At 37.1% G+C, this 14,179-nt stretch overlaps 1 protein-coding gene across 1 annotated transcript; it reads left to right on the top strand.

Annotated features, from left to right (window-relative positions):
* The first annotated feature begins 11,455 nt into the window (after positions 1-11,455).
* LOC133803603 (transcription factor bHLH94-like) lies at positions 11,456-13,284 on the top strand. The gene is made up of 3 exons (XM_062241703.1): positions 11,456-12,144; positions 12,248-12,787; positions 12,918-13,284. Exons 1-3 carry the CDS (start codon positions 11,584-11,586, stop codon positions 13,011-13,013), a joined length of 1,197 nt encoding a protein of 398 aa, XP_062097687.1. The 5' UTR covers positions 11,456-11,583; the 3' UTR covers positions 13,014-13,284.
* Positions 13,285-14,179: the final 895 nt, after the last annotated feature.

The following is a 14,179-nucleotide window of genomic DNA, read 5'->3' as shown; positions in this document are numbered from 1 at the left end:
TTGGAAGAAATAGTAGATCATATACTTTCACATTATAATCAACAAACCAATACAACTTTCCCTTCTTACAATCCATAACCCAACCCACCAAATCAAACAATCATATAAAACTATGGTGTAATAGGTCACAAAAAGAGATAAAATTTTCATGCTATAAAGGTTTAGATATTGGCTTATAAAAGAAAAAGATTAGTCATTATGGCTCAAAAATGGGAAACTAGGGTATTCAATTTCATAGGTAAGCTTGAAAGGCTCAATCGATTCAAATAACTTGCCTTAATCATCTTCCTAATCATGTGTACAGAGGATTTCACCTCAAACAATTAATCAATGATTTCTAGAGTGGTCGAGACTATATAATACAGATGATAGCATGCATAAATATCTCCAAACAATAGTGATAAGGTAAATCTATTGTACACACATTATGTTTAAAAATCGAAGATCATGCAAGTAACAACCACACAAGAGTTAAGGACTTAATTCATGCAAAATTCATCAACTTCCTAGAAGTAGTCTCATCTCAATCAAAAGTTTTATCATCGACAAATGACTTTCAACACAACCATGCTTATGACAACGTAAAACAACTAAACAACACAAACACAAATAACAACTAAAGAAGTGACAAATAAAAATAAAATAGGCAGTTTTCCCTTCCCCCACACTTAATTTAAGCATTGTCCTCAAGGCATATACTAAATAAAAAATCAATGCAAAATAAAATGATAAGGGTAAGAAAAAATCTCGCAAGTTTGCTTGGTTTAATGTCATTAACTCGATAGAATGCTGCTCTCAAGATCTTTATGTTGGGTATTTCAATGAAGTCTCCTTCCCTTTGATCTTACCAGGAGAATCAAACACATTGAATTTGATAACTTCACCATCAAATTCCATTGTCAACGTTCCTGCTCTAACATCCAACTTTGTATTTGTTGTCATCAAGAATGGCCTCCTAAATAAAACTAGTGTCAGATTGTGTATTGATGCATCCCCCATTTCAATTATATAGAAATCCATTGGAAAGACAAGTCCATCAACCTTCACCAGGACATCTTTAACCACCCCTAAAGGATAAGCATTAATGCGGCCATTTAGTTGAATAATAACTCTTGTCTCCTTTAGTGGCCCAAGATTTAAGGAACCATATCTTGAATATGACATGACATTGATTGATGCTCCCAAATCTATCATACATCGCTCAATCCTTTTATTCCAAACCATACAAGGAATTGTAAAGGTTCCAGGATCCTTGCATTTTGGTGGCAACTTCTTTTGGAGAACAGCAGAGACGTTCTCCCCCACACTTATCTTCTCACCACCCTTCAATTTCTTCCTATTCGTGCACAACTCCTTAAAAAATTCAGCATAATAAGGCACTTGTTTAATAGCATCAAGTAATGGAATGTTTACCTCAACTTTGAGAAAAGTATCAAGAATTTCCTTGTCAGCTTCCTCTTTCTTAAACTTTTTCAATCTGCTTAGAAAAGGCGAACGAGGGACATAGTTTGGCATAGTTGGTTTATGTGACTTTTTTGTGCGTTGATGGTTCATCATGGATGGAGTTGTCTAGTACTTGCTTTTTCACTGGAGTTGGTGATGAAGGTTGTGTGGGTGGCTCATATTGTATACCACTTTGCAGTGTTATTGCAATTACATTTTCTCTTGGGTTCCTCTCTGACTGGGGAGGTAATCGTTTAGAATTTTGAGCTTCAAGCCTGCTTATATATGTAGCAATATGTCCTATTATGTTCCCCAAATTCTTGAGAGACGCTTGAGTACACTAAAGAATTACTTGAGTCTGTATATTGGAAGCCACCAAAGTTTTAAGCATGTCTGATATTGATGGTTCCTGATCTTATGGGACTCCAATAGGAGGTTGTTGAGGATGGGGTGCATAGGCTTGTTGAGGCCTTTGTTGGTAGTTAAACCTTGGTGGTCTGATAGGTGCTCCTTGTTGTTCGTTCCCATATCTTAAATTAGAATGATCCCTCCATCCCTCATTATAAGTATTTGAATAGGGATCATATTGTTGTCTTGGTTGCCCAGGAAACCCACCAATTGCATTTACTTGCTTAGTTTTTGCCTCTCGGAGAGTGGGACAAGCATCAATAGGATGCCCCACCACCCGACATATCCCACAAGGTCTTACTTGATGACCTAAGGCGATTTGTTTAACCATACTATTCAACTACGCAAGCTACTGCTCTACTTTAGATTTTGTCTCATTTACTCCCTTAACTGAAAACTCATGACGAACTCCAAACTGTTGGTAATTGGCTTCCATATTAGAAATTAAACTCCTAGCTGCAACAGGAGTCTTGTCCACCAGTGCTCCACCATTTGCAGCATCAAACATGCTCTTATCCAATGGAAATAGTCCTTCGTAAAATCTCGTCAACGATTAAAGGTTAGAAAACTAAGATTTTTATAGTAAGGGTAGCTTAGAATCAAGAGGAAAGAACTTCAATCAATAGAAAAAACCAAAGCAACAATGGAACAAAGATCATGTATTTCTAAAATGTCCCCCCATACACTCAATTTTCCAACCCCTTAACCTGAGGGGTTGGGGCCTATTTATAGGGGGCTCTATTGGCCCTGGATACAGACAAGTCCCAGACGATAGGGTCGTACACAGGTACTCTGATAGTGTAGTGGCTCAGGGCGTAGTGGTGTCTACCCTGATGATGTCAGAGTCGTGGCCTAGGACATAGTACTGTCGGCTCTGGCGTATGGTTGGGGGTGGCCAAGTGGTACCACTACTCTTCGTACAGGTCCGTACCGCCACTACTCCTCAGATGCAGGTCACGGGGCCGTACCTTTGTTCTCTCCACAACCGTACGCCCCGTGTCAGTACGCGTGTCTTGTACCCGGTTGTCCTCATCAATACACGTTTGGTACCCAATGCTGGCTTGGCATTCCCACTAAGTGTCTCTAAGTACCCCTCATGCTAATGCCAAGGAGGCTTCATCCTGTATGCGTCATGTGTGGCCGATACGCTAGGAGCCGAGGCTGGTCTACGCAGGTCACGTGAAATCGAGGCTGAAGACACGGGCGGCGCAACAGGGCAGCACCCTCGCATAGCGAGGGTCCCTCGCATAGCAAGGCTGCCCCTCTTCCCCCCGGGTGCAGGCGTGGCGAGGCTCAGAGCACAGACGCCACAACAAGGCCTCACCCTCGCATAGCGAGGGTGTCTCACGTAGCGGGGTTGACCTTCTTCTCCCGAGTGCAGGCATGGCGAGGCTCAGAGCACGGACGCCACAACAAGGCCTCACCCTCGCATAGCGAGGGTGTCTCGCGTAGCGGGGTTGACCTTCTTCTCCCGAGTGCAGGCGTGGCGAGGCTCGGGGCACAGACGCCACAACAAGGCCTCCATCCTCGCATAGCGAGGGTATCTCGCGTAGCGAGGCTGGGCTTCTACTCCTAAGTGCAGGCGAGGCTCGATGCTTGATGGAACGGGGCGCACGCAGATGGCCAACCCGGGACCCTCGCATAGCGAGGGTGACGTTCCGATTTGCAAGCGGCCGAGGGCCCTCGCATAGCGAGGGTGGCCCTCTTAGCTCAATTCCCTCACCATCATGTGACGTCCTCATCCCCTTGTGCGGACAATGAGTAGCTTTTAGGATGTCTCGTAGTATAGAGCTTCACTTGTGAATAGGATTGATAAGGGAGGAATTTCCACATTTACAAAGAGTTGCTCACTTATTTGGTGGTGGGGGCAACTAGCGCATAGCCTCTTAAATCTCTCCCAATACTCATATAAAAACTCCCTAGTCTGTTGGCGAATGCCACATATTTCTTTCCTTATGCTACCAACCTTAGACGCTGGGAAGTAACGCTCCAAGAACAACATCTTCATTTCATTCCAGGTATTAACAGTTCCAGGAGGAAAATAATAGAGCCATTCCTTTGCACCATCCTTCAAAGAAAATGGAAAGGCTCTCAATTTAATATGTTCTTCAGTTACTAATGCTAGCTTAATACTAGAGAAGACTATGTGAAATTTTTTCAAATGCTTATTCGGGTCCTCTCCTGGTAGCCCATGGAAAGAGGGTGGTAAATGTATGAGGCTCGACTTGAGTTCAAAGTTAACGTTCAACACCGGATAATGAATACATAGAGGTTGATGGTCTAGATTCGGTGTTGCCAACTCTTTCAACGTTCCTTCCTGAGCCATCTGAGAATTAACTGGTGTATTTGATTCAGAATCATAGTCAGATGGTAATGGTATTTGTACTGGATTGACTTTTTTTGAAGGTTTAAAGAGTGGATTGTCAGTGATTGTCCTTGAAGAGCGGAACAACGATGTCTCAAGATATTTCTTTATGGCTTGTAGTCTTTCTTGAGTTTCGTCGCCACACATATACACCTGCAATCAAAAGTTTAAACTAGTTAGTATGTAGTTAATTAAATTGAATAATAAAATGACATACAATAGTCCTCAACAATGATGCCAAAAAATTTATAGGCGTCGTATGCCGTATCAAATTTTAATATTTATTTTATCAATCACTTATACCAGATACTTCACTATAGCGATAAATAAGGGTCGAACCCACGAGGACTATGATTGAATTATTATTCAAAATAAGAACTAAACATAAATTAGATAGGAGGTTTAGTTTTAAAAACTGAAAAAACATAAAATAAAATGATGATTAAAGATTAAATAACTAAGGATAAAATGATATTAAAGAAATAGTCAAGAATTACTCTCCACCTTCGAAAATCAATCTATCAACAATGACAAATAATATTCCTTATTCCCAATTAAACTATTAACCCCGCAGATAACACTTAAGCAGTCAATTATTCAAGTTTCCCTATTATAATTAATTAAAGCTAAATGCTCTTAATTAATCATTTTACCCAGTAATAAACTCATTAAGCATGCAATCTATTTAACCTAGTAAAATCATTACACTCTATGGAAACAAGTTAATCTAGGCAACAAATTCATTAAACATGCAATTCATTTAACATAGTTTCTATTTTTCATCATAATCAAGATACCCTTCACAATTCCCTAATTGTAATTTATAACTCTACCTAAAATCCTAAACTATTAGGTGAATAACAATCCTAAGATTATAGTAGAATAATGCAAAACTCTAATTAGTTGTCCACCTAACAAGATCTCACAATATTCATAGCATTAAATTAGAAAAATACAAACAATTTAATACAAGGGAATAGAAGGAATAACATTTATCAATGCTTTCAAGATCTCATGTCTATTGTTTTAAAATAACCCTCAACTATAAAGAAAACTACTCCATAATCACATTCATATTAACAAACATAAATATTCAATGAAAATAAAGAAGTTTTGAGAAGAAAGAAAAACTAGATTGAAGAATGTAGATGATCATATCTTTTCTCCTCCTCTACTGCTCTAGCCTCTAAAATTCGCAATCCAAACTTATTATAAAAGTTAACCCTCACCCCTTTAATAGCCTTTTCAAATATACATTTAAAATTCAAAAATTAAGAAAAAAAATTGATCGCCGACCGCGGCCAGTGTTTCTTGGTGGTTGCAGCCACTAGAAAATCATGCTCTGGATGCGGCCTAGGACATTTTTGGCTGCAACCACTATGTTCTGTGCCCCAGGGCGCGACCTAGAATAAGGCTGGCCGAGACCTGTGACCATTTTCAGTACGTGTGCATTTTTCTTCATTTTTTTGTGTTTCTTCAACTGGAGCCACTGAAAATATTTTAACCATAACTTCCTCGATATAGATCGGAATTGGACAACTCTAAAACTTGTGGAAAGATAAGAAAAATATCTAGAAATTTTATTTCTTGAAATATTTAAAAAAAAAAACAATGAAAAATTATCAAAATCTAGTGTAAAGTTTCATACTTGTAATTTCGAGCTTAACCATTGCTTGTAAAACATCCCAAATTCATTATTTTTCACCCAAATCTCTTGGAATTCCTAAAAACACAAAATAAACTTATAAAACATATATAAACAAATAATCAAGTGCATAATCATAGAAGAATAATGAATTATAAATACACAAATTTGATACTTATCAAGGGCCATCAATTGTTGGGCATCATCGACCCTCTTGGTCATGGCTGCTTCATCCTTAAAGTGCTTGATGTATGCTTTAAGTGTTTCGAGAGGTCCTTGCTTTATGTTGGCCAAAGCATTGACCTCGAAGTTCACCTTCCGAGAAACTATGAATTGTCTTCAGAAGGAGGTGGAGAGTTGTTGCCAGGAGTGGATGGAACCTAGTCAATGCTTCTTGAATAACTCATTTACTGATCCCGTCAAGGTTAATGAGAATACGTGGCACTTACCATCCTTGGAGACATGGTGAACTGACATAAATCTATTGAACTTCGAAAGATGGTCGGTAGTATTTGTTCCTCCGCTGTACAGAGTAATGTCTAACATCTTGAAGACTTGGGGAAAATAGGCTTCTACAATGTGAGGGGCATAAGGCTCCCCATCTTCATCTTCCAAGTCGGAGTCATGACCTTGTCTCCGGGCCATTTTATGTATTACCCTCTTCAAACTCTCCAACTCCACATGGAGAGGGTCATAATCTTGATTAGCACTTTGTGTCGGGTGTTCTCTCCTCCGAGCATTAAGATCATCTCAAAGGTCTGGCTGTTGTCATCTCTCGGGGTTGTCCTCAGGAGCTACTCTATTCGTGTGAGCGTTCAGGTCATCGGGCAGGTCAGGTTGCGCGTGGCGGGGACCACCACCTTCCTCAGGGTATCCCATTTTCGCCTCCCCCTCATAGTCAACGTATTAATTTTTAACCTAGACACTAATTCCCTGTCCTCGGTTGGCAGAGACATTTCTCTTATTTGCCCATTGGCCAGGATTTCTCAAAGGCTGGCGAGGTGCTGCCAAGGCACCATTTCTAGCCTAACGCGGTCTGTCGTAGTGCACCTAGGCAGAAGGCCCTGGGCTCCACAGACGCTAGTGGCCTGACAGCGTCCTCGGGCACCGTGATCCTGATTACCATTGGCTCTTCTCAATGCCTGAATAGGCTCGGAAGCTTGTCAAGCTGGTTTTCTCCCTTGAGGGGGCTCTTCATCAACCTTCTCTGTGCCATGATCCTGTGGCGCATGTGGGGCTCTAACTCCAGCTGGGAGCTCAGGTGGGACGCTAGCTGGTGGATCTTGCACCAAATCATTGTGGTGCTTGCGAGGAAAGCCCACTAGCGGAGCAGGTGGCACTCAAGTTGGGTGGGCAAGTGGCACGCCAGCTAGCTGCCTAGGCGATACTGCACCATGGAGGTCCACTTGTAGCCCTTGAGCCGCCAAAGTGACCATCATGGCTTTAACCATCTCCTGCAAGGCAGTAATATTCCCCTCCTATGCATCTATCTTTTGCTGTTGGGAGGCAATTTGGCCCTTGAGGGCCGCCACTTTTGGTGGCTCCTCCATGTAAAGGGATTGAGAGTAGTCACTCTCATAGTATTCACCGTCCATCGTATTCAACCTTCTCATCGTAATCTTCTTGGGCCACCTTCGGGTTTGCTGGTGGAGGTGGTCGACTGGGTTCTCCTCCCTCTGCGACAATGGGAGGAGTAACATCGCCAGTGGTGTTTTTTCAGGTGGTCACCATTGTTGAATCTTCAAAGCTTTCTTCAACTTTCAATGAAAGAACCAAAATTTTGATTGCGTTTTTCGATATCAACTAATAAACCAAAGCTTAAATAAATGCAGTAAAGAACACATGCATTTACGTGGTTTATGTTATTAATTAACCTTATCCACGAGGCAGTTGTATTAGGACTTGAGGAGCTTGTGATGTCAAGCTTCTATAAAGTTTCAGGAAGCGTTTTTGCAATGCTCTGAATACAAAAAGTTTGGAACCTTTACAATGTGAGCCCTAGCCCTATTTATAAATGGTTGAGGGTGATTAATTCTCATAATGGGGGTTTATTACAAAACATTCCCCATTAATTAGGGTATAAACTCTAATAAATACAACATATTTTAAGTTAGGTTGTGGTGGGCCCGTGCGTATCACATGGGGCCCATTTCCGAGGTTTCAGCCCACTACTTTTTGGGGTGACACGCCCCTGATAGTGTCAGGGGATAGCCGCACATTTCCCCGTGTCAGGCTACGCATTAGGACATGCTACTTGTTGCCTGAATGGATTCAACACCACTACTAGTGGGAACAATAACTTTCTAAGGCGGCTGCTTGTGGTCTAGGGTCGTTGTGCATGACATCTGCTGACATAATGCTCCAACACTCCTCGCAGAACTGGAGGACTTGAAAGGAGATGGAGGAAATCAGGAACGATCCCTAAGACATGGTCTGCCTCAGGACACCGTTCTATGGGGTTGTAGCATAACCACTACAAATAGCCTATGACCTAAGTAGGTCGAGCAAGTCCTACATGAACTCTTAGGGCTCGAGAAGCCTAATTACTCTCTGATAGCGGCCACGTGTCACTGGTGAAATCACGGACAACACAATTATTTATGAAGAATTTTTAATAGTTACATGTCTATGACAGTTAAATTTAAAAAAAAATTATTGACATTAATTTCAGACGTTAAGTAATTATAAATGACTAAATATATAAATATATATATTATAAAAATCATAGTAAAGATGTAATGATTAAAATTTATATAACTATACTAGATAAATATTATTGATATAAGAAATGAAGTATTAATCTATTATATGTATTTTCTCAATTAAAAAAATCTATTATTTATATATAAAAGAATATATTATGATTTTAGTAATATTCCTTGTTACACGAAAACCAATGAGTTTGAAGAACCCCTGGAGAATGTCTCATTGGAATTGGGTTAATTAGTACTAAAGATGCTCATTGTTTGGTAAAGTAGTAGTTCAATTAAATTTTTTTTTTAAAAAAAAAAAGAAAAAGAATAGAGAAGGAAAACAGAAATAGCTCATTATCTCAGAACTTGGTCTTGGGAGTATAAGAACAACTAGCGAGCAAGGCACACACACATATGTATATATATTATATATATAAAAACAGTACTGCGTTCAATATGGTAGATGATTATCACATAGTGGCTATTTGCGAAATCACATGGATTCCTCTGAGCACATCCGACACCTGAACAAAAGGCTGTGAATTTCGCTGTTTTTTTTCCTTCTATCTTTTTTCTATTTCTCTGTTATAGATCTTCACTAGAATCTCTGAGTTACCACCAGCTTTTCGTCATCTTTCTCATCTTCACGTCCAAGTGTCCGACCACATTATTATCAAATGAACACATAGTCACATATTCAACCAAGAAATATATATATATATCATCTTATTATATAACAAAAATGGCTGCTTCTATTTAAAAATCAATGATTGATCGGTCGACTTATCATGTATTATAGTTTAATATTCTTACCTTGTTTTATGTGTGATATTATATTTCAATAATTTTTTTCGTAATAGTGACTAATTTTTGCTCACCCTTTAAGAATATGGTTCATCATATCATGACACTGAATTCCATCTTAAAACTAATTGAATATTAGTAAAATTAATTATGTAGTTCAATATTCTTATCATTGTTCTACGCAAGGAAGACATTATATTCCTATATTATTAAATCAACTTAGTAAATATGAAAATTGAAAGACCCATTATCGATCGACAGCCTACTATTAACCTAACAGAGCTAGTTAGATCGATTGGTATGTGTGTATATATATATATATATATTGTTACTGTCCGTCGCATAAAATAGGGATAGTATGCCTTTGGGGCCCCGCACCCAACCAAACGTTTTCTTCCTCGGGGCCCGTATTATACAAGGGTCCCACCCGTTAGATTTGATTCATTTCCTTATTTTATATATAGTTTCTTTCTTCATTGGAAGGTGTTTTAGCAGAGATTAGAGAGTTTGTTCCTCGTTAGTTTTGAGGACTTGATATTATTGAAATAATCATTATAGTATTATATACTCACTAGGTTCCACAAGAGAACCAAGAGAATCTGTTTGTCTCTCCTCTCTGGTCTACGATAGTAACTGGTCTACAGTCAAATCTCACATGCCGCAGCTTCGCTTTCTTGTTATTTTTGGGGTTAAATTTTATTTATAAAATAAGGCTCCGGACTTTCTCGAGGGAGAGGTATATGGAAGATAAAAGGGTCACCTTGTTTGATATTAAGGGTATATATCATAAATATGCTTTGTGCTTTGGGCTTTTATTTTGGCCTTATAATTAAGGGAAATCTACAAAAGTGCACTAAAAGTTAAAAAAAATCTGAAAAATACGGTGCATTACAAAAATACAGAACTTTTGGATAAAAACACGGAATGGCAAAATTGTAAATACGGAGTGGCAAAATCATAAATAAAAGCTGTAAAATATAATTTTTTGTGAACAACGTTTACAAACTAGTAAATATCTGTTACAAATTTGTAAATATCTGTTACGTGTTTGTAAATAATATTTACAAAATCCGTTATAGAATTGTAGATTTTTTTTTTTGTTTTTTTGTAGATAAAACTTACAAATAAATTTGTAACTAAATTTTTTATTTTTGTAACAATAGTTTACAAATTTAGTTTTACAACTAAGAAAGATATTTTTGTAACTAATATTTACGAAAATATTTTATAGTTAAGAAATCATAAACAAAAGATACATAAAAATATTATATTTTTCTATATTATTACAATATTGTACCAAAAAATTACATGAACCATCATATTTATGCTATACAACTTAAAAATACAAATTTAAGATATTCATTATTTATAAAACACTTTATTGAATGTAGTGGTGAAATACAATATTTTTTTTAAACAAGTTTTACATTTTTGTAACAACAATTTACAAAACTAATTTCACAACTAAAAAGTTTATTTTTGTAACTCACATTTACATAAATATTTATAAATTTATTTAACATGATTATTACAAAGATTTACAAAACTAATTTTTTAACTTTAAATATATTTTTGTAACAAAACTTGAAACTTTAACTGTATATTGTAACATATAGTTATTAATATTAATTTTAATTAACTGCATATTGTAATTTGTATAAATATTTTTTTTTGAGTAATTGTATAAATATTAATAAATACATTCATTTTAAATAAAAATAAATTAATCTACTTTATTAATTTTCAAAGACAATATTGGAAATGATTTATCTAGAGTCACCTCTCTCTTCATTACAGAAGTCTTTTCTTTGAAGATTTGGAGTACTAAAAACTGTCCATGGTACTCCATGAAGCCTAAAAGAAGTACCAAAAACTGTCCATGGTACTCCATGAAGCCTAGAAGAATAACCGTATAAAACGATTAACATGCCGTATTTTTGTAATTTGTTTAACATGCCGTATAAAACGATTTTTTTTAAAATTTACGGTGGGAGATGTAATTAATCCTATAATTAACTACTTTCAACAACTTTTCATCTATATATAACTCACTTATTGGGTTTCTGTAAAGGAAGCACAATAACACATCTCATCAACTTCAGCTCTCTCTCTCTCTTCTTGAGCCTCCTTCTCAACAAAAGCCAAACACCCTTTATGCATTTCTGAGCCATTATTAGAAATAAGGAAACCTTTTAGCTGAAAAAAGTCGTGGAATCATCGTCATCATGGCATTAGAAACTGTGGTTTATAATTCTCAAGACACATTTAGCTATGGCTTCAAGGACGTCTACTCCTCTATGGTAGGTCCTAATAATACTAATCTGGGGTACGAATTTTTCCTCCAAGAAGAAGAAGAACACAAATCCCTTGTTGGGATTTTCGATAATCACATAATGGACCAAACCATTCATGCAAATTTAGACTATTACTACTCTCCGCCTCCTTCGGCTCTCCAGAGCTTAACCGAACAGTTAGGATCCTCTAACTCGTCTCCTGAGGTCAGCTGCCCACCACCGCCGCCGCCATCAGCACCACTACCACTTGATCAATCCTTTCTCCATGGATCTTCGCTATCACTCCCCGGCCAGGTTACCGACCCAATCGCTGAGCCACCGGCCACAGAAAAAGGCCGCAGAAAACGACGCCGTACAAGAACCAGCAAGAACAAAGAAGAACTCGAAAACCAGAGGATGACCCACATTACTGTAGAGAGAAACCGCCGCAAACAGATGAATGAGTACCTTGCTGTACTCCGATCATTAATGCCCCCGTCCTATGTTCAGAGGGTCAGTTATTCGTTTTCTTTTTTTATTCTAACATTTTGGTTTGTATATAGAATTATCAACTCAATCCAAGTACTAATTCATAAGGTTCTAAATTTCATAACAGGGTGACCAAGCGTCAATTATTGGGGGAGCAATTAATTTCGTGAAGGAGCTCGAGCAGTTGTTGCAGTCAATGGAGGGCCACAAGGTCAGAACAAAAGTAGAGGACGATCATAAAGAGGATATCAGAAATGGTGGAAAACTCTCTTCTAATCCTTCTCAATCTTCTTCTTCTTTACCTTTACCTTCATCTTCATCTCCATCTCCACCATCATCGTCCTCTTCGTCATCTTCTACTTCTCCTTCCCACTTTTCTTCTCCATTTGCTGACTTCTTCTCTTTCCCACAATACTCCACACGTGCGAACCAGTACTACTTAAGCAATAACTCATCTGGGGTTGCCTCGGAAAATGGCCAAATGGCGGCGGCGGCGGACATAGAAGTGACCATGATCGATTGCCATGCCAACCTTAAAATACTGTCAATGAAAAAGCCGAGACAACTCTTAAAGATGGTCGCAGGTCTCGGAGCCCTTCGGCTCTCTGTTCTTCACCTTAATGTTACCACTGTTGATCAAATGGTACTCTACTCGTTTAGCGTCAAGGTTAGTGAAAATGTTCCAATTTATTTTTTGGGGTGATTATTATTAGAGAGTACTCATTCATTATATATATATACATATATTCATACAATGGAGTATTGGCTAATTTTGTTCTGGTAATTGGGATATATAGGTTGAAGAAGGGTGCCACCTGAATACTATGGATGAAATTGCAGCCTCTGTTAATCAAATGCTGCACAGAATTGAAGAGCCTGGTTTGATGAGCTGATTATGGAAAACTTTTTATTTTATATTATATTTTCTCACTTTGTAATTCAGCTTGTCTGCCTTTCCAATGGAATCATTTTCATTGGCCCCTGTTTTTCTTCATTGTCTTTTCTTTTATGATTTTATTTTTAATTTGAGTAACAATATATTGTCAATAATTACTGCAGTTTTGGAGTTGAGTGTATCAGCTTTTGGATTGGTAAAGTGTTAATCCAATCTCCGCATTTCAAATGATTTTTACTTTATTTTACCAAAACAAGAATGATCTTTTAGAATTTTATTATTATTATTTCGTTTAGTAACTAATAAACAAAGTTTGTTTGGCTCTTAAATATTACTTCTTTGTTTACTGAGATATGAAAAGAAATTTTTAGATACTTATCTAGAAATTTATATAAATATATATATAGGGCATTGTGTCACTTTTGTTCCTACTCGCAGGAGTGTTTATGTTTTCGGTAAGTAGAAAAATTATAATTTAATTTTTTTCATATGACGGTGTACATTGTAATTATGGTAGTCGAAAATTTTCATAAAATTTTTAATAATTTATAGTGTCGAAATAAAGTTCAAACCATTAATTGTACGCACGTCTATTTTTTTTATACGCATGCAATTGACAATTTTAAACTATATTTTCAATATTATAAATTTTATCAGAAATTCTTAAAAATTAGTGAGATGTCTACTATACAACTACAATGTACATACACCATCATATAAAATTATTTGAGTTATAATTTCTTCACATGCCAAAAACAAAAATGTTCCTACTAATATGAAGAAAAAAAATAGCATCCCATCATAAAATTCTCCTATATATTAAACAAAATCATAATAATAATTAGTAATTATAAAAGACATACTTATTATTGGGTCGTATAGAAACAATAATATCATGTAATACTAATTCAAATATATAATAATATAATTTTCTATCTATATTTTTTTAATGCAATAATGAAGATCATTAATAGTACTAGTAAATAGAGCTCTAAATATAAGCTAGGCTCTTGGACACAGAACAACTTTGGTAGGCACGAATAAGGTACGATATGAAAAATACAAGTTTTGATCAAGCACAACATGATGTTGTAAGTCGTGTTAGATCTAGATATCAAATGTAAAGTCACGACATGGCAATGCCAATGACACAATATGTAAGCA

The sequence above is a fragment of the Humulus lupulus genome, chromosome X (genome assembly GCF_963169125.1).
Source record: "Humulus lupulus chromosome X, drHumLupu1.1, whole genome shotgun sequence".
Taxonomy (NCBI): Eukaryota; Viridiplantae; Streptophyta; class Magnoliopsida; order Rosales; family Cannabaceae; genus Humulus; species Humulus lupulus.
Note: the sequence above shows the minus strand (reverse complement) of the source record. Positions and strands in the feature narration are given on the sequence as shown.

Excerpts from the sequence above, each read along its gene's own strand:
- LOC133803603 (XM_062241703.1), top strand. The coding sequence starts at position 11,584 with ATGGCATTAGAAACTGTGGTTTATAATTCTCAAGACACATTTAGCTAT. Across the intron at positions 12,145-12,247 it reads CCCCGTCCTATGTTCAGAGG|GGTGACCAAGCGTCAATTAT; the intron begins GTCAGTTATTCG and ends ATTTCATAACAG. Across the intron at positions 12,788-12,917 it reads TCTACTCGTTTAGCGTCAAG|GTTGAAGAAGGGTGCCACCT; the intron begins GTTAGTGAAAAT and ends TGGGATATATAG.